The following is a 27,705-nucleotide window of genomic DNA, read 5'->3' as shown; positions in this document are numbered from 1 at the left end:
AAACCTCAGAAATATTCATATATTTGTGTTGAGCTATTTGGATTTCCCTTGCGACCAATTCCGTCCAAGCTACTTTCACTTTTCCCACTATTTGGACACTGAAGTAGCTGAATTGCTCATGTTATGTTTATTATCAAATATGTCTTAATGTCTTAAAAGTATTAATTTATTTACTTGAAAGGGGGAAAAGGTAAAAAAACATTTATCAATCAGTGTTTTGATGCAGTTTTACTACTATTTAAAAGAAAAAAGATAGTTATAATAAGAGGAAAGGTAATTGTTTACTGTTTGATTCTTGATTTTTAACTGAGAAAGAAGTACTCAGAGATTATTTTTATCACTTTGTCAATCAGTGCACTAATATTGGAAACTGCACTATTGTCTCTAACTCTGAATTTTAAATGTGCAGCTTGTCCTGAAGATAACACTTTATTAATGTGTGCAGCAGTGAGCACAAAGTCTTCAGTGATGAGGAATTCTCCACAGACATGTTGACCCTTGTTATTCTGAACTGATCCCATGTAGGGTATCGAGTTGTCCGGAGCTTTTGTTCCATGAAAAATTCCTGTTGAAAACTCTGGTAAATTAAAAAAAAAGAAGATGATAAAGTTAGTGTGCCGTTTACAGCCGTAAGATAAATCAGGTATATTTGATGTTCACACTGATGCCTTGTAGACATGGTAGAAAACAAAGAAGAAACTTGTGAAGACAGTGCATGGTGCCAGCAGGACACTCAAACTGTCCTTTACTCAGTAGAAAGACTTTTATACATCACGCGTCTTAGTTTGAAGGCTGGTCTATCGTTATCATCTCGACTTCCTGTCATGCCAACCTCTCTGCAGTGCAGGTTTGATTTACCATTATCTAATGTCAAAAGGGGGATGGTGCGTTACAAGGCAGCAAGAGAGACAGAAAGGCAGGAGAGTTCAGGTAAGAGTTGGATTTTAAATAGAGGGCTCTGTGTGCGGGCAGGCAGAGATGAGGATCCAAATGCAGGACTCAAACACAGAATTGTAACTCAAAACCTCAGCTTTATTGCTGGAGAAATTAAAACATGAACTGAACAAGGGTAGTGAACACGAAAATATTGACCACAGTATAAAACACACATCCGATGGTACGATGCGGCACTGAGCAAGGGCAAACACAGGGCTAATATACACAGGGAAGTAATCAGGGAATGGAAAACAGGAAACAGGAAAACAATACACACTAAACTAACACTAAACTAAGACACGGACTGGACAGAGAGAGACAGACTAGACACTGAACTAAACCAGCAAAAAACATGAGAACACAAAACCTAAGAACTAATCCCTAAACAAGAATAACTAAAACATAGATTAATAATCATCATCATCATAACCAACAAAAGCACCACAAGAGAATAAGAAAACAATCCATAATGCAAAAACACACCAAAACATAACAACTCAAAATACTGGCTCAAACTGACCCAGAACCGTGACAGGTAAGGAGATGTCATTTCAGGACTTAAACCAGACTCTAAGAAATTGCTGTGTCTAATTTTGCGATGCTGCGAGTAACAAACTGGGTTCCGTCTGGAGGTTGAAGAGGAACTCTCCCTCGCCAGGCCGACAGCCGTCTGTGCCACAGTTTATCTCATCTCAGTTTATCTCATGGAGTGCAGGGCTAAATTTAAAATTATTAGATATTTAAGACAATGTATATATTCTTCTATGACAAAAAATACAAGTGTTCATTTAAGCAAATAAACAGAGCCGTAAGAGATGTTTTTCAGAAATTGTCTTTATTTTGATTTGCAACTAACAAATTTTTTAAAAATTTGTAGTTTTTGTCGTGCTCTCTATTATGTGAACCCCTCACCTAATTTGTTGTGTTTTTTAACAAATTAAACCCCAACAATCAAATGATCCCCTGTGAGCAAGCACTAGGCACAGTGGAAAGGAAAAACTCCCTTTAAACAGGAAGAAACCTTTGACAGAACCAGGCTCAGGAAGGGGCAGCCATCTGTCGCGACTGGTTGGGGGGTGAGAGGCAAAAGAAAAGAAAAATGAGAGCACAAGTTAGCTAAATGTTGCGCACGTTGTCTAACATGAACAACGTATGGTTTTCTGGACTGTGGATGAAAAGCAGTCCATCATTACTAGTCTTTAAAAGGGACCTAATCCATCACCAAGGTGGCAATATGGCTCAAGGAGGCCATAGACAGAGTTAAATAGGCAATCACTGTTAAGCATTGAAAAGCCCCAGTAAGCTGCAGGTATAATAAGGCCTACTGCGGCAACACCTAAACCTATTTTAAGTAGGCGTTTGGCACCATGACGCCATGAACCACTAGTCGGAGCCACGTCAGGAGATGGTTCTGAGACAGGACAATCAAGCTCTTCAGGTTGAAGACCAAGATTCTCCTGTGTCGGGACCACATCAGGAGGTGGTTCCGAGGCAGGGAAACCTCCAGCAGAACCAGGCTCAGGAGGGGACAGTCAACTGCTGGGACTGGTTGGGGGGGGAGGGTGAAAAAAGAAAAAAGATGAAGAAGGTGGAGAATATGTGTTAGGGGGGACAGGAGAGGTGAAAAGTAAGATGGATCACAGGTGGAGGAGGACGAGGCTAAATCATCTGAATAAGCGGCAGAACCAGCCTTTTTTCTTCTTTTTCAGGTATTTTTCCATGAGCTCGTTCTCCAGGATAAGGGTTCTCAATTGATCATTTGTTTCTGCATTCTGCTGCTCGAGTTGCTGGCATCTTTGCTCCATTTCTTTTAAAGTTTCTTGTTTTTTTCTAAGCTTTTCTGTCAGGTCTTCATGTATTTTCTCTTGTTGTTGCTTTTGTGCCTGCATTTCAATTATTTGGCTCTTCAAGTCATTGGACTTCAACAACATCTCCTTAATGACCGCTGAGTGTTTCCTCTTCATTCCATCAATCCTACGCTGCATCTTTGAACATCGTTTTTCCAGTATTTCCTTTTCTCTTTGCAGTTCAGGTGTTTCATTACAAAATTCTAGCAATTCTAGATTCCTTCTCTCAAGGTCCCGGAGAATACGTTTTTCTTTGTTCTGTTGCTTTTTTTCTTCAAGAAGCTTTTTCTTTTTGCACTTTGTTTTACCAAACCTGACTATCAGATCGTTGTACAATTTCTGTGTGGCTTTGAGTTTGTCCTGCATTTGTATTTCCTTTTCTCTTTGCAGTTTAAGTGTTTCGTCATATTCTTTATTATAAAATTCTTGCAATTCTAGATGCCTTCTCTCAAAGTCCTGGATAATACGTTTTTCTTCTTCCTGTTGCTTTTTTTCTTCAAGAAGCTCTTCATTTTTGCACTTTGTTACACCAAACCTGACTATCAGATCGTTGTACAAGTTCTGCATGGCTTTGAGTTCGTCCTGCATTTGTATTTCCTGTTCAGTCTTCTGTTGGTGGATTTTTTCAATTGTTTTCTCCGCTTCATTGAGCTTTCCTCGAAGCACCTGATTCTGTTTCTCAATGTTTTGGAGATCCCACTGTATCTCCTCAATATTAGCTTTCTTTCGTTGAAGCTGGGCAGATGTTTCTTTTAATTCAGCACTCTGTGTTCCTGATGAAAGAAAACGAGAAAAGATCTTCTCTCGTCCTTCATCAAACTTCACTCCCGAGCCCTCATTGATCATTTCTATATCAGGCTGGCGTTGCTGTTTTTCTTCCAGGTCTTTATTTCGTGCTTCCAGTTGTCTGCACTTTTCCTCTAGTTGAAGCTTCTCTTCTTCAATTTGTTTAATTTTGTAATGTAGGTCAGATTTTTCCTTCTGACTTTCATGTAATGCTCTTTGGACTGATAAGACACCATCCGTGGTCATTTCTCCTGGAGAGATTGGCCGGCCAGAACACAAAGGACAGGCAGCATAATCTTTTTGTGTTTGTTGGCGTTTTTGTGGAAGCATGTTGGAGCCTGTGCACAGTGACTCTGAAAAGGCTTAGAAATATTTCCAAATGTATCTCTGGTCGAACGTTTGAAGGCTGTGAACAAACTGATTTTAAAATTGCTGCTTCTGATCCCTATTTATAGACTTTCGTGGCTGCGAATTTGACGTCAGCGCTCTTTGAGCCTTTGATCCTTTGTTCGATCACAGGATCACAGGATCACATGACAGCTGTGCGTAATTCTGCGCATGCTCAGAGAATACACATTGAGATGCACGGTTTTGTTTTGTTTTGAATTTTTTTAAATACCCTGAAAACAGTGCTGCCAACTTAGCGATTTTGTCGCTATATTTAGAGAGTTTTCAAACCCCCCTTAGCGTCGTTTTTTTTTTTTTTTCTAAAAAGCGACTAGCGACAAATCTGGCGACTTTTTCTGGTGTTATTGGAGGCTTATTTATGACGACTTTTGACGTGAAAGCGCTTGTTGCTCTTACTATCAACAAGCAGCGGGTGCTGCCGTGGGCACATCGCTCGTGCCAAAGCGCTCACAGGCGGAGGATAGTCCTCCTCCAGCCGCTACACAGCAAAAATGCCAGTGTTGATTTTTCAGTGTTAGTAGATTTCAACAGAGTTCCGAGTTAGTTCAACACTTAATCGAGTTAAAATAACACATCGGGAGTTGATTCCTGAAAAGTGTAAGTGTAGATTTTAGTCGTTACTGCATTTTAACACTGTGGGTGTTAAATTAGACCACACCTTCATTTCCTGTGGAGCTTCACAATCCAGAATCTTCGGTCGCCATTTTTTCTTGCTGATGCGGTAAGTTTTATTCGGTTAAATATTAAGTTTTAGATTGATGTTAGAACAAGTAACATGATAACTAGTAAAAGAAATAGTATTTATATCAAAATACATCATCTTTAAGTGTCATATTTGAATTTTAACGGTTTTTGTTAAGCTGGGCTACTGCTAGCTAGAACTCTGCAAAGTACCAGTTTCTTTCCTAATATTCATTTAGCATAATCTGGCTATTGGCAGACTGTAATGAATATTACATGTTAATATATTTCACAGTTTTTATTAAATGCCTTTTATTTATTTTCGAATTAAACTGCCAAAGCCTTAGGGTCAGTGGTCTCAAACTCGCGGCCCAGAGGCCACTCGTGGCCCAAAGGCCACTTGCGGCCCACGTCAGGTGAGGTGAAGAAGTATAATGCAATTTGGCCCTTAAAGTGACTTTTTTTTTGTCATTAGCCAAAAATGATTTAATATAAAGGCAATGAGGGCAGAGTGTTACCGGCCCTCATGGGTAGTGTAGTCCGTGCTGCGGGGAGAACGTGTGGAACTGCCCCTCCCGTTGTGTGTTTGAGCGCGAGAGAGGGAGAAAGTAAGAGCTGTTACCGATGAGAAATGGAAGAAGAGAGCATGTAAATATAATAATAACCACTGCCGCCAAAATGAGTGCCTGCTTGTAAGAAAGCTGTTAAGATTCGACTGTACACTGTGTTCGCTGACAGTAAAGCTACAAGCCCGACAACCCAGCGTATTGGCCAGAGGTGTCATTACCACGGTTCAGAGCCGCGGACCTGGCCGAGGTAACAAGAGAGTACAAACATGTGGAGGGATTGGCTTTGTTAGTTCAGTGAGAGTCAAAAACTAATGTGTACACTTATTTCTGCATTTTTATTTTGTTAAATATGAATAAAATTACAGCAGAAGTGCTGCAAAGTGTCTGACCAGAAAGAGAGGACCATTGTGTTAATTTGGTAGTTCAATTAAAGGCATCGGTTAGTTAAGAGGGAGAGGGGGGGATGCGTTCATATTTGCAGTTTTGTCTTGTTATACAATATTTGAAATTTAAAAACGAACAAACCAAACGCTACATTGTCAGGAATATTTGTGGGGAGGGTTTTTATCGCTTAAAATATATAAAAAAATAATAAAATAGAAATATGGTTCCTACTAACCCCTGTGATAGTTGAGAAAATACTGTATTGCAGTCATGTTACACAGCTTGTACTACTTAAAAAATGGACCAAGGATGTTTTTCTTAACAAAATTAATTTTAACTCAGTCTAAAGGGACTAGACATGCTAGATATTTTGCAAAGAAATGGTGTTATATGCTGGACCTTATTTTACTCTTGGCAGGTGGTGATATGCTGGTTCCCGAGAAGAGATGAACTAATCAAAGTCAGCTTTTCAAGACAGCCCCAAGACTCTTCGCAACTTGTGTTCAAATGTGAGGCCGTTGTCAGGTGATAAATGCAAGGAAGAGGCACTCAACTGACATGAAACATGTCAAAGACAACATGAAGGTGACATTTCAACATAGGCAAAAAGTGGTTCAAGAACCTGCCATAGCTTCTACTGTCCTGGACCTTTTCCCAAGATTTCTGGATACACCTGGCTTGGTAAGGCATAAAATAATTTAATGACTGCTTTGTGGTTCCTTTGTTTGTTTTCTTGTTAATGTGTTGTTTCTGTTGTTACACTTTGTGTTTAAGATTGACCAAGACTTCACAATGCTGTTTTTTGGGGAGGAAGTGTCTGGTAAGTTCCTTGCAAAGTGGCCAACATTCTTCAAGCCAAGGATCATCAAAGATTGCAAAAATCTGTCCCAGAGTACAGAATTGGATGAGCTGCTCATTTCTGCACAGCGTTACTCTAACGAGGCTGGTAAGTGTAAGTTGGAAATGGTAGATTTTGCATGCCTTTACAGCATTTGCTTAATTCCCACAACACAATATATCACTCATTTCTGTATGGTATGAAAACAAGCTTACAAACATGTTAAACCTGAAATGACATTTAATGTAGTTTGAACACAAAAAAAGTTACATAATCTTACTATTGTTATGACTCGATATCTACTTCACTTGGTGGCCAGAAGATTTTAAGTCTCTAGAAATGAATTTTTATACCAAGGCGCTGGAAAACTGCCTTATTAGAAAAATTATCAGGTGTCTAAAATGTCATCATGGTATTACATAACGTGGAAAAATGACTGCTGTGGTCCTTTAAATGACAGTAATTGTGATGATCTTAATTTCTATTCTGTAGTTTGGGACTGCGAGGCGGCTGCCCTCTTTTGCTGCTTCACTTCACTCCATCATCTAAGGGAAGGACGTCTTCAAAGATTAGCACATCAGATGCTGCTCACCACCTAATGAAATTCATCAAGGTATGCTTTTTAGAATTGTATATTTCTCTTTTGATGAGAACAGATGCAAATTATCAACGGCTGATATTTTAAGATGGCAAGGTGATCCAACCTGCAGCAGATGTATCTATCCCAGACAAGCTTGGTGTTGCAGGACTGACATGTCATTGTTTCTATTAAAACTAAATGTACACATTGAAACAAAAATAATTGTGCGCGCGGAGTGAAACATTTTAATATTGTCATAATTTCAAACAGCAATGCCTCAACATCAGATTATCAATTTTGTTTAATGTGAATCACTTGGTTTCTTTCTCTCCCTCAGGTGGGAGGTAGCACAGAGGCTTTTCTTAAGGCTGGCCCCACTCAGCCATTCGTCCTGTGGGTTGGAGAAAGAAAGAACATCATCCAAAGTTTCTACATTGTCCTAGATCAAAAGGTCATTCCCTGTGTGACACAGATGGGAGATGCAGGTTTTGACAAGGCAAAACTTTTCAAGGCACATTTTTTTAATTTGCCGTGTCCTTTGATAAGGCATTGGACAACTTCTACACATTCATCCAGACCATCAAGTGTATGGCATTGATGTTGGCAGCGTGAAGGACAGTCCTCGGGTCAATGAAACAAGAGGAAGTCTTCACTGTACGGTTTAAAGATATCCACTATTCAGCACTTTGACTGGAAATGTTCATCTGTTACATTTGCAAGATACACCACACAAGTTGCTCAGTGTTATTTAGACATTTGAAGTTCCAGCATGGTTTGTACCCAGGAAAGTTTTTACGTTTGACCTGTGGAGAGCCTGGATGTTCATTTATCTTTCACACGTACTCTGGTTACAAGCGGCACTTATTCCGAGCACATGGAGACTGCGTTCACTCTGAGGTCATCAACAATTTTGAGCCTGTACCTAACGATGGAACCTCTGTTTCACAGCCTGTAAATGTGGCTCATCCCATGACAATAACTACACCGGTTCCAGTTGAAAAAAGGCAAATACTGAACATGTGCAGCTCTGTTATTGCTCAAGTACAATCATCAGGAGTTCCTGAAAGTACTGTACAGTGTTTAGTTGGTTCATTGGAGGAACTGGTTAATGACATCCATGCACATGCAAAACAATCTGTTGTCGACTGTTTGTCAACTGATACATCAAGAGAAACCTTAGAAAAAGTTGAGGATTGCTTTGATCAGCTTGAAAACATGTGATGTGACAATAAAAAGTGATTTGATTTGATTTGAAATCCATTTTCATGTCTTAACACAGAATCTAAAAGGATAAGATATTTTGAGCAAAAATGGAAAATAGTTGAACCCATAGAGCATGTTCTTGGTGTGCGTTTTGATGTACGCAAAGATAGAACAACAGGGACATACAGGCAAGTTCCTGTCAATGATAAATTCATGTACGTTCCTATCATGGGATCCCTTTCATCTATGTTTCGAAACAGTGAACTTTGTAGCAGTTTCCAGAAAAAAAAACTAAACATGGAGGGATTGTACAGAGATTTAAATGACGGCTCCTACTTCAAAAATCACAGTTTATTCTCACAACAAGAACATGCTCTCCAGATCCAGCTCTACTATGACGATTTTGAAACTGCTAATCCTTTAGGCTCAAAAAAGGGGGTGCACAAACTTGGTTGTATTTATTTTGTTTTGAGAAATTTGCCACCAGAGTTAAATTCTGTGGTGATGAACATTCATCTTGTAGCCCTTTTTCATTCAGAAGACTTAAAAAAATATGGGTTTGATCCTATCCTAAAGCCACTTGTTGATGATCTAAAGATTTTAGAGACTGAAGGAATGCAAGTGCCCTTTTCAGCCACACCTGTGAGAGGTTCGCTTTTTCAGATTACAGGTGACAACTTGGCTTTACATAGCATTTTTGGTTTTGTTGAATCATTTAGTGCAAACTATTGTTGTAGATTTTGTTTAACTGATAAGACAGAGTTGCAGTCAGTTTTTAGTGAAGATCATGTAGGCTTAACACTGCGTTCCAAAGAACTTCATTACAAACACTGTGGTGCCATTCAACAAAATCCTGCTTTGGCCTCAACATTTGGTGTAAAAAGAAATTGTTTACTCAATTCACTTCGGCTGTTCCATATTTCAGACAACTATGCTGTAGACATAATGCATGATCTACTAGAGGGAGTGGTGCAGTATGAGTTAAAGCTTGTGTTTCAGTACTTGATTAAGACCTCTTTGATATCCTTGAATTCATTGTCACAGAGAATTATAAGCTTTAACTACGGATATGCACAGAGAAGGAACAGGCCAGGTGGGCTAAAACTGGATGACAACAGCAAAGATCTTGGGCTTAATGCTGTGCAGTCATGGTGTCTTTTGCGGAATAGCCCATTGATTTTTGGAGATATCGTTTGCAGAAATGATGGACATTGGAACTTGCTACTTTTGTTAGTTCAAATTGTGAACATTGTTTTTTCACCCATTATAACTCATGGCATGACTTGCTATTTGAAACATCTGATTGCCGATCATCACAAGGCTTTCAAATCTCTCTTTCCAGAACGGAATTTGATTCCAAAGCACCACCTAATGATCCATTACCCACGCTGCATTAGAAAAATTGGGCCACTCATACATATGTGGTGCATGAGATTTGAAGCAAAGCACAAGTTCTTCAAAAGATCTGTAAAGAACTTTAAAAATATCACAAAAACACTAGTAAAAAAACATCAGAATCAATTAGCCTTTCATTTTGAAAATTTTTATTTTAAAAGATTACAGTTCGGCCCCATTAATGAAGTCTTGGCCAGCAGCTTAAAAGGCAGTGAAGCACTGAATAAAATGTTTGATGTTTCTTCTATTGTTTCTACAACTTCCTGGGTCAAAAGTTATGGTACAGAATATCAAGTTGGGATGTATGTTTGTTCTGGTGTTGAAAATGAGATGCCTTTGTTCAGTAAGATTGTCAGTATAATTGTTAGCGATTTCAATACTTATCTTCTAACTTGTAAGGTCTCAACAGTATATTTCAATGATCACTTAAATGCATTTGTTATTGAGGATGGATTAGATGTCTTTGCACTGATCTCTGTAGATGATCTGGTGTACTATAGACCTTATGATAGGCAATTTTCAAATGGCACTGATGACAAAATGTACATTGTCCCATACTGTAATTTTGTATGACTTGTTTACTTGTGGTGTATCTGAATACAAAGTATTTTGGAACGTTAATGTCTTGTATTTCTTTGTAATGGGTGGATGTTGGGGGTTAATTGTAGCAGTAGAGATATCAGAGATTAATGGGAGTTTATTGTAATCTGGTGGTATTAATGATTTGACTGACACTAGTGTTAGTGTTAGAAAATTAACACTATTCAGAGTTGAATTTTTTAACACCAGGGCTAGTGTAAAGTACCACCAACACTATTCGGTGTTAATTTTTAACACTTAACACCAGTGTAGAATATTTTTGACACTGGTCAGTGTTACTCAGTGTTAATTTTTAACTCTGTGCAGTGTTAAAATAACACTAGCTCGTTGTTAAAAATATAACACTTTGAAAAGTGTTAATTTAACACTCAAAAGAGTGGACACATATAGACACTTTTCTAGTGTTAAATTTAACACTCACAGTGTCAATTTAACACTGGCGATTTTGCTGTGTATCAGGGCAGGAGATGTTCACGTGCGTCCAAACTGCAAATGAATCGCGCACGAGCAAAGCCGCCGCTCCCGCACTGACTGTAACGCAGTCAATTCTTCTTTTACTGTTATGCTGTTTTGTGGATCACAAGGTTTAAAACTACTTGTAAACACACACACAGTAACTCCACCCTAACCTGCAGCTGCAGCGCAAATAACAACGAAAATTGTTTGTAAACGTGTCCTGGAGTTTACAGGTGCAGACAGTGCAACAGCTTCCAGGTCATTTAGGCTACGTTCACACTGCAGGTCTTAATGCTCAATTCCGATTTTTTGATCAAATCCGATTTTTTTGTCTCCTCGTTCACACTACAAATAAAATGCGACAGCAAACGCGCTCTAGTGTGAACGCTCAAAGCGGCCCGCATGCGCAAAAGAAGATGTCACACACAACGCGCTCTGTTTAGACCAAGAACAAACAGTTTGACTGATGGCCGTTAATATAAAGACTTCGGACTTTACGTTTCCCAATTTTTGCTTTAAGTTATTTTGTTATTTACATAATAATGTAAATAACCTAATAATGATCCTTATTGCTGTTTAAGAGAGGAGCGGTGCTTCAAAGGATAGCTGCAGATTTCTGTCAGAATCTGCAGATTATACAGTACAAATAAAATGTTTACGTTGTCTTCCCAACAGTTTCACTGACATCTACACTGGATGGCTAGGAAGCGTTCGCGATGTCTTCTCGGGCGCTGATAATTGGCTTCAGTCTTGTGTCGGTGACGTAAAAGGCGGATTTAATGCGACTTGACCGTTCAAACAGCAGTCGCTTTCTAAAACATCGGATATGTATCGGATTCAGTACCACATACGAAAGTGACCCAGATCGGATTTGAAAATATCGGATTTGCGCCGTTCACACTGTCATAGCATGATCGGATATGGGTCGCATAGGGTCAAAAAAAATCGGATTTGATGCGCTTTCGCCTGCAGTGTGAACGTAGCCTTATTCTGCCAATATGGCAAGAAGGTCATAACTGCTTCAAGCACTGTCTATATCAGGGGTAGGCAACGCCAGACCTCGAGGGCCGGTGTCCTGCAGGTTTTAGATCTCACCCTGGGTCAACACACCTGAATCAAATGATTAGTTCATTACCAGCCCCCTGGAGAACTTCAAGACATGTTGAGGAGGTAATTTAGCCATTTGAATCAGCTGTGTTGGTTCAAGGATACATCTAAAACCTGCAGGACACCAGGGCCCGTATCCCTAAAGAATCTTTGTGCAAAAAGTGGCTCCTAGCGGCCAAATTCTAAGAAAATTCTCAGAGTCATGACGTTTTCTTAGAATTTCCCCTAAAAGTGACACGACAATCCCAGTTAATATAAAAGCTATTCCTCAAGATTCCTAGCGCTTAAAAGGGCTCCTAAGGCGAGATCTGCTAAGAGCAGGGAAGAGGACTTTTAGTGGCTTAGGAGTTCCCCTAAGCAGCTGCACAAAATGGCCAACAGAAGAGGCAGGAGAGATGTCCTGCAAACACTGGATGACTGGGAATTATTGAGACGCTACAGATTGGATCGTGCAGGAATCATGTTTGTGATGGATCTCCTTAGAGATGCAATTACTTCACCAACTCGACGCCACAACGCTATTACACCGGAGACGAAAGTAATCACAACCCTGAGGTATTTGGCAACTGGGAAAATGCAACAATGCAGCAGTGATGACTTGGGTCTGTCCCAATCCTCTGTCAGCAGAGTCATCACCCAAACACTGACAGCTTTGTCACAACCTAATATTGTGACACAATTTGTTTCATTCCCGCTGGATGCCCGCACTTTACACACACATAAAAGGGCATTTATGGACATTGCAGGATTCCCTGGCGTTGTGGGTGTAATTGATGGAACACATGTGAGAATAATTGCGCCATCAGAGGACGAGGCTGTCTTTGTTAACAGGAGGAATTTCCACAGCATCAATGTGCAAATAGTCTTCAATGCGGCCTGTAAGATTTTGGACATTGTGGCTAAACGGCCAGGCTCCACACATGATGCGAGAATGCTCTCCGAGAGTGGCATCAGACAGCTTTTTGAGAGACGCTATGTGCCAGCTAATTGCCACTTGTTAGGGGACAGTGGCTACCCATGCAAACCATGGCTCCTTACACCTTACCTCCAGCCATGCCAAGGGCCCCAACTAAACTATAACAGGTAAGCCAAACAATACAAAAATCATGGAAATGAAATGCAAGCAATATGTTAGAGCATCCAAGTAGTGCAATATTTCCATCAAATAATTAAAGGTCTCTGTATTCTATTGTAGGGCCCACAAGACAACAAGAGCGGTGGTGGAGCATGGCATAGGCCAGCTTAAGAGGCGCTTTCATGTTCTCCACGGAGAGGTGCGGCTGAGGCCTGAAAAAGTCAGCAAAGTCATCATAGCCTGTGCAATATTACACAATATTTGCAAGGTTAGACAGATTGCAGAACCTCTGGAGGATGGCGATGAGGATGAGGACAACGATGAGGATGGTGGTGAAGAAGATATTTACATTCCACAGGGGAACCTAGCCCAGAGTGGACTGCCTTACAGGGCAAACTTCACAAATTTACATTTCAGGCAAGCTGTAGCCCCATGTCTTTTGAGAACTTGTGATGGTATTAAGAACTACCACAGTTTTACTGCACATCACCTGCAATTGTTAAATGCAAGACAAAGAACACAATCTGTAAATGGTTTATTTTTTAGGTGTTCAATTTTAAGGTGGTAGTACTCCTCCTGAAGGGAAAGGACTTCTTTTTGTTTTTCAAACACATCAATTGTGAGTTGCAATCTGCTCTCCTGCAGGGGTGCTGACGGAGCAGGTGCTGCAGATGGGAATGGTGTTTGATCCGCTGGGCTATCCTGATATTGTGTCCCAGGCGCGCCTCTTGCCTTGGCTAGTGACAGTTGGGCCAAATTTTCCTCGTAACATACCTTTATGTTCGTTCACCAACTGGGCCAGCAACAAACCTTGCTCCTCAGTCCAGTTCGGCTTGCGAGTCCTTTTTTTTTTTTTCTTCTCCATTTTCTGTGTTTGTAGGATATTTGTTAACAAGCCTTTATAAATAGACCAGCCAGCAATCACAGACATTGATAAAAACTGAGCCGTGTTACCCTCGTTAAGACCACACTGGACTTGTAACGTTGTGATTTCCACTTCATTAAGGACAGCCCCTTGAGATAGGCCATCTTGTTTTCAATGGGGTCCATATGGGAGTGAAAGTACAAAATATGCCAGCTAGGATATTAATATGAGCAAATAAGACACGAATCATTATTTGAACAGGGTGTAATGAGTTTAAGTTTTCACATATTTTAGATTCTAATGTTAGGCTATAACCCCTACAGCTTACTATTCATTTTCCAGATATTTTCTTGAATGTGAAATATTATTTACAATTACAGTCAGCATAAGATTAGAGTGTATAATTATGTTTATTGATTTGAGGGTACATCCTCTGCTCATTATCACCAAAAGCTCATTTCCATCAAACTTGTAGGATCAACCAATCACACAGAATTGTAACTCAAAACCTCAGCTTTATTGCTGGAGAAATTAAAACATGAACTGAACAAGGGTAGTGAACACGAAAATATTGACCACAGTATAAAACACACATCTGATGGTACGATGCGGCACTGAGCAAGGGCAAACACAGGGCTAATATACACAGGGAAGTAATCAGGGAATGGAAAACAGGAGGGAGACACAGCTGGGAGAGATTGGGGCTAACGAGTCAGGGGATCGAAGCTGGACACACTGACATAAAACACAATCCTTCAAAATAAAACAGGAAACAATACACACTAAACTAAGACACGGACTGGACAGAGAGAGACAGACTAGACACTGAACTAAACCAGCAAAAAACATGAGAACACAAAACCTAAGAACTAATCCCTAAACAAGAATAACTAAAACATAGATTAATAATCATCATCATCATAACCAACAAAAGCACCACAAGAGAATAAGAAAACAATCCATAATGCAAAAACACACCAAAACATAACAACTCAAAATACTGGCTCAAACTGACCCAGAACCGTGACAGGTAAGGAGATGTCATTTCAGGACTTAAACCAGACTCTAAGAAATTGCTGTGTCTAATTTTGCGATGCTGCGAGTAACAAACTGGGTTCCGTCTGGAGGTTGAAGAGGAACTCTCCCTCGCCAGGCCGACAGCCGTCTGTGCCACAGTTTATCTCATCTCAGTTTATCTCATCTCAGTTTATCTCATGGAGTGCAGGGCTAAATTTAAAATTATTAGATATTTAAGACAATGTATATATTCTTCTATGACAAAAAATACAAGTGTTCATTTAAGCAAATAAACAGAGCCGTAAGAGATGTTTTTCAGAAATTGTCTTTATTTTGATTTGCAACTAACAAATTTTTTAAAAATTTGTAGTTTTTGTCGTGCTCTCTATTATGTGAACCCCTCACCTAATTTGTTGTGTTTTTTAACAAATTAAACCCCAACAATCAAATGATCCCCTGTGAGCAAGCACTAGGCACAGTGGAAAGGAAAAACTCCCTTTAAACAGGAAGAAACCTTTGACAGAACCAGGCTCAGGAAGGGGCAGCCATCTGTCGCGACTGGTTGGGGGGTGAGAGGCAAAAGAAAAGAAAAATGAGAGCACAAGTTAGCTAAATGTTGCGCACGTTGTCTAACATGAACAACGTATGGTTTTCTGGACTGTGGATGAAAAGCAGTCCATCATTACTAGTCTTTAAAAGGGACCTAATCCATCACCAAGGTGGCAATATGGCTCAAGGAGGCCATAGACAGAGTTAAATAGGCAATCACTGTTAAGCATTGAAAAGCCCCAGTAAGCTGCAGGTATAATAAGGCCTACTGCGGCAACACCTAAACCTATTTTAAGTAGGCGTTTGGCACCATGACGCCATGAACCACTAGTCGGAGCCACGTCAGGAGATGGTTCTGAGACAGGACAATCAAGCTCTTCAGGTTGAAGACCAAGATTCTCCTGTGTCGGGACCACATCAGGAGGTGGTTCCAAGGCAGGAAAAAAAAGCTCCTCGGGTTCAGGAGCAAGATTCTCCAGCTGCAGAGGTTCACCAGTGATGTTGTGAACAGCAGCTAATATTTCTTCCTCCTCCTCCCTTCTCAGCTCATCCTGAAGATTATTAATTATTTCTCTTTTCATTTTAAGATGTTCATAAAGTTCATCTATGAGATCTTCGTTATGAACAATCTTGAAATTTTGCTCTTTGACTTTTTCTTTCAGCCAAAATATTTGCAGTGTCAGACTTTCTGTTGTCTTTTCTTGATACTCAAGATTTTGTAAACGTTTCTTGAGATTTGTGTTCGCTGTTTTTAATTTGTTTATCTCAGCAGCAATGCTGCTGTTCTCCTTAAGGAGATATTCTTCCTTTTCCTGAAAGTCACAGTGCATCATTTGAACGGCTTTAACCTGTTCCTGCAATTTAGCCTCCAGAGATTCCACCTGTGACTGTTTGTCATCCAGAGCCTGTCTCACCCGACGCTGAAGAGTACAGATTTCTTTTTTCAGCTCAACTATCTGTTCAGTCTTGTGATCTATTTCTCTATTCTGTTTTTCTATTATCTCTTCTTTTTTTGATATTTTATGGTGAGCTTCTCCCACTTGGTGCTCAAGTCTCACTAACGCTTCCTTGAGATGTGCGTTCTCTTTCTTCTGTTCATTTCTCTCCCTTTCAATCTGAGACAACTCAGCAACAATGTTGCTGTTCTGCTCAAGCAGAGATGCTTCCTTTTCCTGAAATTCATGGAGCATCATCCGAAAGGTTCTAACCTCTGCTTGCAAATTTTTATTCTCTGCAACAATTAGAGCTTGGATGTTATCTGACTGTTGAGTCACTTCTTCAAGCTCAACCATGCTTTCCCTAAAGTGGACATTCCTGTCATGCACATTGTAACGTGCGGTGGAGATGAAGCCAGCCGCGGAGGTGTGCAGGTGGATAGCGAATGAGCAACAGCTTCTGACTTTCCAAAAAGTACTCATTTATTTACAATATCAAAAATAAGTGCTACCTCTACCACACATTACTGAAGAGCACACTAGTCCGCGTACACACGGGAGCATCCATTACAGGAGGAGTGCGAAGAAGAACAAAAAAGGGGGTGACACCAGTCGTGAGACAGGAGGCGCCGCCATGTGGTGATACACTGCATTACGATAGCAACTGTTACATAGTCCCCCCTGGTGAGAAAAAGGCTGTCCTCAGCCATACACAGCTGGAAAAGCACACACCACACCTAACAGTACCCTATACATAGAGGTTACAGCTAAGATTAGTGCACACACAGGGCAAAAGACCATTTAAAAATGAAATTGGTGAAAACAAGACGAACATGTACAGTGGAAAATCAGTCTTAGTTTTTTCACTTTTTCCTTTTTTTTGTTTTTAAAGTAAATGCCAAGAATGAACCTTAACGCACTAAAGAGCCATAAAACTGGATTAAGTAGAGCAAACAGAAACATCTACATATCATGACTCAAAGTAGCAATGCAACAAGACAGCATCAAACAGGTTTAACCAGAACATTTCACTTCAGATCAAGCCTGGTTGTGTGAAAATCATTAGTCCATCTTTTGTTGCTCCAGCCAGACGTAACTCTGGGGCAACGTCTGAGCCTGAGATTGTAATGTCCACCAGCAGCTGGGTGCTGGACAGATCTGGGTGAAACACTCTCTGGAACAGCGCCCACACCAGAAGAAGAGTCAATGTCCGGTAAATCAAAGGGGAATGGCTCAGAGCCAATGTCAGTGTCTGCAGGGGGGCCAGGGTGGGCCTGAGAGTCAGAGTTCAGACCCTCTGCGGTCTCTCTCTCGGCAGGCGATGAAACAGAATGTTCTTTGGAAGTGAGAGAGTCCCAGGTATGGAACGGTTGCATGTTCACAACATGATAAACACCTGCATCCACACCGGAGTCCACCCAAGTGAGCCTGTAATTAACATCACTGAGTCTCTGAGATACACACAATGGTCCCTGAAACAGTGGTGCAAGTTTAGCAGTAAAGTTAGACTGAGCATCTGACCTGGGGTGTGTCTTAACTCTCACAAGGTCACCAACACGAAACGTGGCATGTCGATGTCTCAAGTCATAGTAATGTTTTTGTCTGTCATGGCTATAGTCCAAAGCTGCTTTGGCGTGGTCGTGAGCTTCCTGCAGGGAGGCTCTCAGAGTCTCAGGGTAAGGCACACCCGGTTCATCAACACCTGCTGTAGAAGGCTGAGTGATAAGGTCAAGCGGGGTGTCTAACTCACGACCATAAAGCATCATGGCAGGAGTCAAACCTGTACTGTCATGAGGGGCGGTGCGCAGAGCAAAGCAAATCTGAGGGAGAAACTTGTCCCATGATGTGTGCTTATCACCTACATAAGCGCGGATTGCAGTTTTCAGAGTCCGGTTGACGCGTTCAGTAGCATTTGTCTGAGGGTGATATGCCGTAGTGAGTCTGTGCACCGAGCCTAATGCAGAAACAACATGTTCAAAAAGCTCACTCACAAAAGGAGACCCTCTGTCAGAAATCAGGTAAGTGGGTGTACCATGTCTAGCAAAAATGTCAGTGACGAATTTACCAGCTGCTACCTGAGATGTAGCTTCTTTGACAGCACTGGCTTCAACCCATTTAGTCAAATAGTCAACAAACACGATCAAATAAGCATTACCAGTGGGGGTGCGGGGAAGTGGCCCAACAAAATCCACACCCACATACTCCCAGGGTTTCTGGGGGACAATGGGAACCATAAGACCGGCTGCTTTTTTTTGACTTGGCTTGGTGAGTTGGCACACTGAGCATGAAATCACATAGTGTTTCACATCAGCTGCCATTTTGGGCCAGAAAAACCTAAAACGCAGTCTAGCCAATGTCTTAGAAACACCCAAGTGACCTGCTGTGGGGTGGTCATGGTAATAGTCCAGCAAGGTGCCTCTAATGGAAGTAGGGGCAAACAGTTTCAGCTCTTTCAAAGGGTGCAAAGCACATGTGGACTTGGGTTCTCTGTGATACAAAAGAGAGTCATACACAACATACTGTAACAAGGTGGCATTGTCCGAGCTGGTCAGAGAGTCTGCTTCAATGTCTCTGAGGAGTGGACCTGTGACATGATCGTCTAACTGCAGCTGTCTCAATTGTGAACGGTCAGCCAGAATGACGGGGGGCAGAGTACGAATGTCCAGGCTGCCCATAACAGCATGATCTGGTAAAAGATCAGTCGGCCTGTCACAGGTCAGAGGCAAAGGGTTGCGTGACAGTGCGTCGGGAACTTTGTTCTGTGCACCAGGTTTGTGCACTATTGTGAAATCAAAGTCCTGCAAACGAAGTGACCAGCGGGCGAGTCGGCCCGTTGGGTTTTGACGAGACATGAGCCACCTGAGACTGTTGTGGTCAGTGAAGATAGTAACATGAACACCTTCAACATACGGGCGGAAGTGTTCCAGAGCCCATATCACAGCGAGGCACTCCTTCTCTGAAGTGCAGTAGGGGAGTTCAGCTTTGTGAAGGGAGCGACTAGCAAAAGCCACAACGTACTCACGACCCTTGTCATCCTTTTGCATCAACACTGCCCCAAGACCAATGTCACATGCATCGGCGTGAATGGAAAAGGGACGGTTGAAGTCTGGAAATGACAGGATCGGGGCTGATGTGACATGATCCTTCAAAGTGTCCATGGCCCTTCGACAGCTGTCGTCCCAGTGGAAAGCATTGTCCTTTCTGGTGATGGCGTGAAGAGGTTCGGCATGGCGGGCATAATTCTGAATGAAGCGTCGATAATAGCCAGTCAAGCCAAGGAACTGACGGACGTGTTTCACTGAGGTTGGGGTATCAAACTCCTTAACCGCCTTTACTTTGTCTGGATCGGGCTTAACACCTGATGATGTGATGCGGTACCCGAGAAAGGTGAATTCATCGAGGCAGAATTGGCACTTTTTGAGCTTCAATGACAAGCCAGCAGCCTGGAGTCTGCCCAGCACCTCCTCAAGATCCACTAAGTGCTGTTCAAAGGTAGGTGAGGCGATAACAATGTCATCCAGGTAGACTGCGCACGTTTTGTAAATGAGGCCAGCAAGCACAGAGTTCATGAGTCTCTGAAAAGTTGCAGGTGCGTTGCAGAGCCCAAAGGGCAGCACCCGAAACTGGAAGAGACCGCAGTGAGAGATGAAGGCAGTTTTAGGCTTAGAGTCCTCTGCTACAGCAACCTGCCAATAGCCTCGCGCTAAGTCCAATGTCGAGACAAACTTTCCTCTTGCCAGAAAGTCCAAAGACTCATCTACACGAGGCAGGGGATAAGAGTCTTTTCGGGTAACTTGGTTGAGCCCTCGAAAGTCCACACAAAACCTTGGTTCCGTGGCCGCTCTATTTACAATGACTACAGGAGCTGCCCAAGGGCTTGTGGAAGGTTCAATGATGTTGTCCTTCAACATTTGTTGTACTTGTTCTTCAATCACACGTTTCTTAGCAGGTGACGTGCGATAGGGTGGGAGATTGACAGGTGTTGCATTGCCAGTCTCTATGGCGTGCTCAGTGAGAGCCGTTCGACCAAGTTGACCATCAAACAAGGAGCTAAACTTGCTGAGCAGATTGAGTAAAGCATCCTTGTTGTTCTCTGAGAGACTTGCTTCATACAGTTTGGCTGTTAAGTCTGAGCGAACCAAGTCCAAAGACATCAGTGTTCCAGGTGAATGTGAGTAATCATTTTGAAGGTCCTCTTCATCGTCTGCGAGTGGGCAGGGGATGTCCTCAATGTAGACGGTTCTAGTGGGAATGTGAATAGAAACAGAAGCTCTTGCCATAAAATCCATTCCCAGAATGAAAGGAGAGGACAAATCTGGTATTATTGCAAAACGCTGGTAAAAGTTCTTGTTCATGAATCCAATATTGAGCCAAATAACACCGTCAGGGATACAGGGAGCATTATTGGCAAGGTTAACTGCAGGACCATTCCACTCACTTGTGTTTCTAGGGTGAGAGTCATTTACTTGAATGAGATCTGTTCGTACAGCCGAGAGGGAAGCACCCGTGTCGAGGGTAGCATCCACAGATGAAGCATTGAAGTTCACTTTCGTTCTTAGTGGGGTATTCCAGTGGACTTGTGAAAAATTGTCTTCCAAGTGTCCAAGACTGTGTCCACCCTGTAGTGAATCGGGCGTGTGAGGCTCCGTTAGTAACTGGGGGAAGGTTGGCCTCTGTGAAATGTCCTCCCCCCCCCTGTAGTTTCCCGACTGCCTGTATTGTGGCTGGGATGTGGTGCTGCTTAATTCCACCTTTTCATGGCCAGGGTCAGAGGGGCCAGGTGCCGGCAATGGCTGGACTGGGCCATGCCTAGCGGTGTTCGAGGCTCGTTGTGGCAAATGAGGTTGGGTGTTACAGTTTGGGCAGGTGCGTGTGGTGAACCCTGGCTGAGAGCATTTGAAGCAGTAAGGTTCAGGCTTATAGTTGTCTTTGCTACATAAAGCAGGCTGTGGTCTTTGTGGTCCAAGCACTGAGTGAAGCTCATGAGCACGTAGCAGCAGGTCCATTACAGAAGTGACATTAGCGCCATACAGGGCAACTCTGTATTTTTCAAGAGCATGTTTACTAATTAGGTCGATTCTGTCTTTTTCAGGTGGAGGACTCTTCAGTTTGTCAAACTCACTCAACATGTGGGCAACAAAGGTTGGGAGTGGTTCGTCCTGAGCCTGAACACGATCCAAAATTCCTCTCAGGATGCGTTCTTGGTTGTCGGAGGGCAGAAAAACTGTCTTAAACAGTTGACAGAATTGAGCCCATGATGTGATGTGGGAGCTCAATGCCTTGAACCATTTCCCGGGCTCTTTTGCAAGAAAGTGTGGCAGTTCGTTTAGCAATTGCCCATCGGTTAGGTTCAATGAGGCTTTGTATGTGCCAACTGCATTTAACCAGTCCTCAGGTTGCACTTTGCCGTCCCCAGCATACACAGGAGGCTCCAGTTTTGCGTGATGTAAAGCTGCCGCAATCACTCTGGAAGTGCTGCTGAGCTCAAGTGAGTGAGATGGGAGAAAAGGATTTGTAGGTTGAAATGGGTTGCTGGGCAGGAACGGATTGGTACTGTTGGTGGGTTCAGTTTTGTCTCTCGCAGGAACATGAGGTGTCGATGTGGCCATTGGGAAAACAGGAGACTGTGGGACTGCAGGAGGGGGAGAGCTCCCCATTGTGAGTTGGTCCCACTGCCTTAGTAAACTCTGCTGTATGTTCAGTGAGTCACGTAAACAATCACTAAGCTTATTCACCTCAGTTCTTAACTCCACCACTTGTTGGCTAAGGCTAGGAGTCACATTTTCAACTATCTGGCACATAGGTAACGAGGTAAGTTCCATGTCTGAGTCAGAGTCGTCTGGGCAGTGTGCCATTGTGATTTCAAAAAAATTAAGCCGCTCCAGGGCACAGTGTAGTTATTGATATAGTAGTAAAAGAGTCAGATCAGACTAGAAAGACAAAAATGCAAAGATTAATTTTAAATCGTTTCGTTATACTGAGCCGAAGACCAGCACCAACGGTTGTAGTCGGCCAAGTTCTCACTCACATGTGCTACAGTCAGTCTCAGCAGAGGGAAAGGGGAATGGAAAGCCAGCAGAAATGTTCATGTCCAGGCTCTCCACAGAAGAATTAATCCTTAGAAGACGAAACCAACAGCACGTCCAAATAACAAATCCACGGAGTCCATTCGCGTCGCGGAGTCAGCTTCTCTCTTTTTCTTTCTCCCAAGCAGAGCAGCGGCACACCGCGGTATCCAGAAATTAGTCGGGTCCCACCTGAGCTGAGGCTGCGGCCATGGCTGGAGAAAACGTCCGAGCGTCCGCAAAACTTGGGGGATTTCCGAGACAGTTCACGTGCTAGAAGAGAAGAATCCTCGGCGGGATGCAAAAATCGTCTGAAGTCCAAGGGGAAAAAGTTCGGGCGCCAGTTGTAACGTGCGGTGGAGATGAAGCCAGCCGCGGAGGTGTGCAGGTGGATAGCGAATGAGCAACAGCTTCTGACTTTCCAAAAAGTACTCATTTATTTACAATATCAAAAATAAGTGCTACCTCTACCACACATTACTGAAGAGCACACTAGTCCGCGTACACACGGGAGCATCCATTACAGGAGGAGTGCGAAGAAGAACAAAAAAGGGGGTGACACCAGTCGTGAGACAGGAGGCGCCGCCATGTGGTGATACACTGCATTACGATAGCAACTGTTACAACATCTGTACTCATTTGTTCACGCTCATTTTTAAAGCGATAGTAATTCTTTTTGTAATATTTCTTTTCGCGCTTTAGGGTGCTTAACTCCAACTGGAGTTCTTGTATTTTCATTTGAAGGTCCCTAGGCTCCGATATTTCTCTCTCCACTAACCCACATAGTTCGATTGATTCCGCTGGAATCGCTCTGTCAGACTGTGAATTATTGACTATTTCTCGTGACATTTCTTTAAAAGCTTAATGCAACGTGTCGAAAGAAAAATACGTGTGCTTAATTATTTAACTTTAAAATAGTCCCTTTCTGAAAGGTTTCTGGTTTGCTAAACACAACTCGCTGTTTCTGAAAATGTTCCAAGTAAAACTGTGTTTGCAACGGTGAAGAGGGGGTATTTATAGACTTTCGTGGCTGCGAATTTGACGTCAGCGCTCTTTGAGCCTTTGATCCTTTGATTCTTTGGAACGTGATGTCACAGCAGGGGGCGTGGCCAGGATTTTTGGTCGAGGCGTCACATTAGCAGGCCAAGCAAATGTTTGCTGTATGTAATCACAGAAAACATACCTGACAGAATCCTTTGGTTGTTCCATATCCACCTGCACAGGAAACACCGGCAGGAAGACCAGGCCAGTGTTTCTTACAGACCTTTGGTTCAATGGCAGACACGTCCACCACCGTCGGCTCATCAACAGGTTCGCCATCAGTTTCAGTTTTTCCCCATCCAGCCACCTGACACACTTGATTTTCTTTTAGGTTTATTTCAGCACGTGGAGGCTGAATTGTTTGTACTCTGTGAACTAATCGAACGTTCACACACAACTGCAGACACAACATGAAGTAAAAAATAGAAACACATTTTCATGTAAAAACTCTTTTAAAAATATAATTATTCTACAAATACATCACATGAAACTGATGCTGCTTTCAATGATGTCATTAGCATGTTCAGTGTTTTTGTATCCTTCATGGATTTCATTTTCTCTCAATCTTTACTTTGGGATGATCAGTGTGTGCGGTCACTGTGTGAGTAATCATTGAGAGGGAATTAAAAATGTCAACAATTTTAAACTGATATCTTTATTTCTCATTAGGCAATCGTCACAAGCAGGTTAATGTCAGCATTGCTGTAACCAACGGCTGTCAGAAGTCAAAGGTCATTTTTATTTGATGCTATTGCACTTAATTGTGTTTTATTTTCCCTCGAAATAACATCTGCCTTATCAATAACTTAGAGTGATCTGATCAATAAACACAAGTTTGAAAAAGTTTGTTTTTGGATGAACTTCATGAACAGGAAATCTAACTCACAACCGGTCACAAAATTGATTGATTGATCACACTTTATTCATCCCGAGGGAAATTGGCTTAAGGCTGCCAGCCGTGCCAGCTAGATGTTGCTTATTTTCAGTGTTGCACCAAGATCCACAGAAAACCCGGGATAGAGGGGCTCGGTGAAGGTTGTCTGGATTTGGTGCAGCAGTGTCAAACTTTCAACTCCAGATACGCTGTAAAAAGCCAGCGTTCCCTCTTCATAATTAAGGTGTACCCCTACTTTGTGGGAGACAGCCGGAGGAATTTGACCTTTGTGAAGATTATTGTGCCAGAATGTGCAACCAGAAGGAGAGCAGATTAATTTCCAGGACAGAGCATTGTGGCCAAAACAGCAATCTTTCCCTGAACCCTTTCTATCTATCCCTCTGTACGACACAGCCACCTCAACTATGCCACCATCCCACTCCACCTCCCAGTAGTGGTTTCCTCTGAGGCCCTTTTTACACAAAGCCTGGTAAAAGTATGTGAATCTGTCAGGGTGATCTGGATGAGCCTGGTCCTTGTCACACCATGATATCTCTTTCTTTGTATCAGAGAGGTAAAGACAAGCTGCTACAGTGTCAGGATCCACCTCGATTTTGGAGTCTGCAGGGAAAATGAAAAACTCATTGATTACGAAGGACTCGCTTAAGCTCTCAAATATGTCTGTAGTCATTAACATCATGCTTACTCTTATATTTCATCACAAGTTCTGTCCTTGTCCGTCCCTCCTGCGGCCTTGTCCTTCTTGACACTTGTAAGGAAAAACACAAAAAGCATAGTTTTTAAGTAAATAACATGAGACCACAGTTATGATGTTTAAAAATCTCAAATGATCCCAGATGATCACACTTACTGATGATTTTTCCAGAATAATCCGTCAGATCCCTTTTTTCTTCGTCGCTCATCTTTTTCATTTTATTCTTTTGTGCAGTGACGAACTTTGTCAAGTTGTCAAGCTCTCTGTGTGAGTCAGTGAGCACAGGGAGGTCACCCAGGGTTTGGAAGCCCTGCACAGGGAAACATTAATATTAATATTTAACCTCACAAACTGGATACAAAATGAGACATAAGCCTAAAGTATCAAAAAGCAGCCATAACCTGAAGAAACTGAATGGGATCCTCTGTTTGTGAAAGCTGACAGATGTTACTCTCTCTCCTCCTTAACTCAGACACTTCACGCTTCAGCTGCCCGAGGTGGTGTTCGGTCCAGTCCACTCCAGCTTTCTCAGCCTCTCCAACTTTCTCTCTCATCTCAGAGCACTTCTTCCTCAGGAAGTGGGTGTACAGCAGGATACGTTCCTCACAGACCCGCTCAAAGTCATCACACACCTCCCAGGCAGCGTCCTGTAGGAAAAATGTACTATTTGCCTGCTATGACTGTTACAATAGTGATCCAAGCCAACTAAACAAGTCACACTCAATCACTGACTGAATTGCTGACTTGTAAACTCTCACACCAATTTGGTGCTCAGCATCTTGGCTTAGGACACGTAGTAGTTAATACTCCTATTAATTTTAAATACTGTTTGTTGTTTTGTTTTTTTTACATTAAATGAATGATTGATTCTAAGCCAGGTTTGTTCACCCCTGCCACTGAGTCCCAAACATGAATCTTGTATTACTCTAACAGTTCCACTAACCTTTTGAAATAATGTCAACAGAGCACCGACTCACAGCTGTCATCGCACTGGCTGAAAACAAATGATTCCCCCCCCCCCTTTAGCTGCACTGCCAATTTTTAAGGTTTACATACTTTTTCCACTCAAAATGATATAAAACTTATTACTTATTATGTATTTAAAAACACAAAAAAATCCTTTGCTGAACCAAACAAATGCATATTTATGTTTGTGGATAACACTCACTCTTATAGAGCCTGCAGCTTCCATCAGCTTTTCCATTTTGGCCTCTGAAGCCAGCACTCTGTCTGTGATTACCCATTTGGTCTTTTCCAGGTGCCTCTGTTAAACAAATGCAGAAACTTTTCAGGACCTCATAAATGCCGTGCAACAAATGTTTACAACATGGGACTAAACTGACTAACCTGCATCTCTTGCTTTTCTTCTGTGACGGATATAGTGTTATGGCCTTTGTGTTCATCCACCGCACACATGAGGCACAGGAACTGCCGATCGGTGCGGCAGTAAAGCTCCTGAAGTTTGTCATGACGACTGCAGATGCTTTCTTTGATCCTCGTAGAAGCTTTTACTAGTTTGTGCTTTTGTAGCGGTGGCACCTGAAAATGAGGTTCCAGGTGAGCCTCACAGTAAGAGGCTAAACACACCTGACAAAACATGTGAGCTTTGCGTTTCCTCCCTGTGCAAAGGTCGCACTGCACATCCCCAGGTGCAGCATAGATGTTATCATCAGAAGCTACGGTAGGAGCAGCTCCTTGTCTGGTTGTTTTCTTATGTTCCTCTAACAAGTTAGCCAGAATGGTGTTCCTCTTCAAAACAGGCCTTCTGTTAAAAGTCTGCCTGCACTGAGGGCAGCTGTAAGTTTCTTTACTGTCATGTTTTGTATCCCAGAAAGTATTGATACATTTCATACAGTAGCTGTGTCCACAATTAGTAGTCACTGGATCCTCCAATAATCCCAAACATACGGAGCAGTCAAATAGGTCCACAGCGTGAGCCATTTTCTTCCTCCACAAGAGAAGTTACTTTCTATTTCTCTGAGGAAGGAGTGGCTTAAAGGCAGCTTGTTCCTAGTGGGAGGGCACTCAAGACCTCATTGACAGCACAATAAATGCCCGCTATTCTGATTTAAAGAATAACTGCATTAACTGGAAGTAAGTGAAAGTATTTGTGTGAAAGTATCAGCCTTTCATCAAATGCAGTCATGACCTGTTACCTAGATTCAAAGCTATTTCTCTTTCAGAAAAAAATGCCATTTTGATACAGGTCAGTAAAACAACCCCTGCTTTCCTTTTGGCTATTTTGAAAAAAGTAATTTGCTAAGTTAGAGTTTATTCTTCACGTTCTGGCCAAACCACAGGGCGCTAGTAGATATACATGATTTAGTGAGCTGCAAAACCTTTTTTAAAGCAATTAAATAAGTTTATTTCCTTTTTGTTATTTTGGTTCTTATGTTGGCAGAATTTGGTTTCACTTTTGAGTTTGTAACATTAACCTCCTAAGACCTGAACTCTTCCACGGCATGTATTTTTAGTTTCTCTTTGATATTTGGACATATTCGGCCCGATGAATGTAAAAACAAAGAATTACCAGATTTTTTTTTTTTACTTTATTTTTGTTTTTAAGAAAAATAAGAGCCACATATGAGCATATTCATTTAAAATTTTGATAGAACAGTAGCAGTATAATGTCCTTGTAAGTGGATATCAGGCCCTTGTAAAGCAAAATTGAGTATTTTGGTCTAAATAACCCAAATGTTAATTAATTTGTAAATTCTGTAGTTGTCATGGTCCCCGTGCCTGCCCAGCCGGCCTCACAACACTGAAAAAAATGTTTTGT

At 42.0% G+C, this 27,705-nt stretch overlaps 2 protein-coding genes and 1 long non-coding RNA gene across 3 annotated transcripts; 1 reads left to right on the top strand and 2 right to left on the bottom strand.

Moving 5' to 3' along the window:
• Positions 1–1,887: 1,887 nt before the first annotated feature.
• LOC146664568 (uncharacterized) lies at positions 1,888–4,425 on the bottom strand. The gene has a single exon (XM_085411734.1). The coding sequence runs from the start codon at positions 3,897–3,899 to the stop codon at positions 2,601–2,603; it is 1,299 nt and encodes a 432-aa protein (XP_085267860.1). The 5' UTR covers positions 3,900–4,425; the 3' UTR covers positions 1,888–2,600.
• Positions 4,426–5,455: 1,030 nt separating this feature from the next.
• LOC146664567 (uncharacterized) lies at positions 5,456–10,248 on the top strand. Its single transcript, XR_014912488.1, has 5 exons — positions 5,456–5,474; positions 6,030–6,292; positions 6,386–6,557; positions 6,942–7,062; positions 7,367–10,248. It is a non-coding gene; the product is annotated as an uncharacterized LOC146664567 (long non-coding RNA).
• A 13,520-nt stretch (positions 10,249–23,768) lies between these two features.
• Positions 23,769–26,882, bottom strand: LOC146664566 (E3 ubiquitin/ISG15 ligase TRIM25-like). Its single transcript, XM_085411031.1, has 6 exons — positions 26,274–26,882; positions 26,095–26,190; positions 25,328–25,573; positions 25,083–25,236; positions 24,918–24,980; positions 23,769–24,832 (listed from the first exon to the last, which is right to left on the bottom strand). The coding sequence occupies exons 1-6, from the start codon at positions 26,865–26,867 to the stop codon at positions 24,303–24,305; spliced, it is 1,683 nt and encodes a 560-aa protein (XP_085267157.1). The 5' UTR covers positions 26,868–26,882; the 3' UTR covers positions 23,769–24,302.
• Between the last annotated feature and the right edge of the window lie 823 nt (positions 26,883–27,705).

The sequence above is a fragment of the Rhamphochromis longiceps genome, linkage group LG7, assembly GCF_057381845.1.
Source record: "Rhamphochromis longiceps isolate RC_006_pf linkage group LG7, R_longiceps_female_GT1.1, whole genome shotgun sequence".
In the NCBI taxonomy this organism is placed as follows: domain Eukaryota; kingdom Metazoa; phylum Chordata; class Actinopteri; order Cichliformes; family Cichlidae; genus Rhamphochromis; species Rhamphochromis longiceps.
This window is presented reverse-complemented; position numbering and strand designations above follow the sequence as displayed.

Excerpts from the sequence above, each read along its gene's own strand:
- LOC146664568 (XM_085411734.1), bottom strand. The coding sequence starts at position 3,899 with ATGCTTCCACAAAAACGCCAACAAACACAAAAAGATTATGCTGCCTGT.
- LOC146664566 (XM_085411031.1), bottom strand. The coding sequence starts at position 26,867 with ATGGCTCACGCTGTGGACCTATTTGACTGCTCCGTATGTTTGGGATTA. Across the intron at positions 24,981-25,082 it reads TTATTCTGGAAAAATCATCA|TGTCAAGAAGGACAAGGCCG; the intron begins GTAAGTGTGATC and ends TTTCCTTACAAG. Across the intron at positions 24,833-24,917 it reads ACTTGTGATGAAATATAAGA|ACTCCAAAATCGAGGTGGAT; the intron begins GTAAGCATGATG and ends TTTTCCCTGCAG.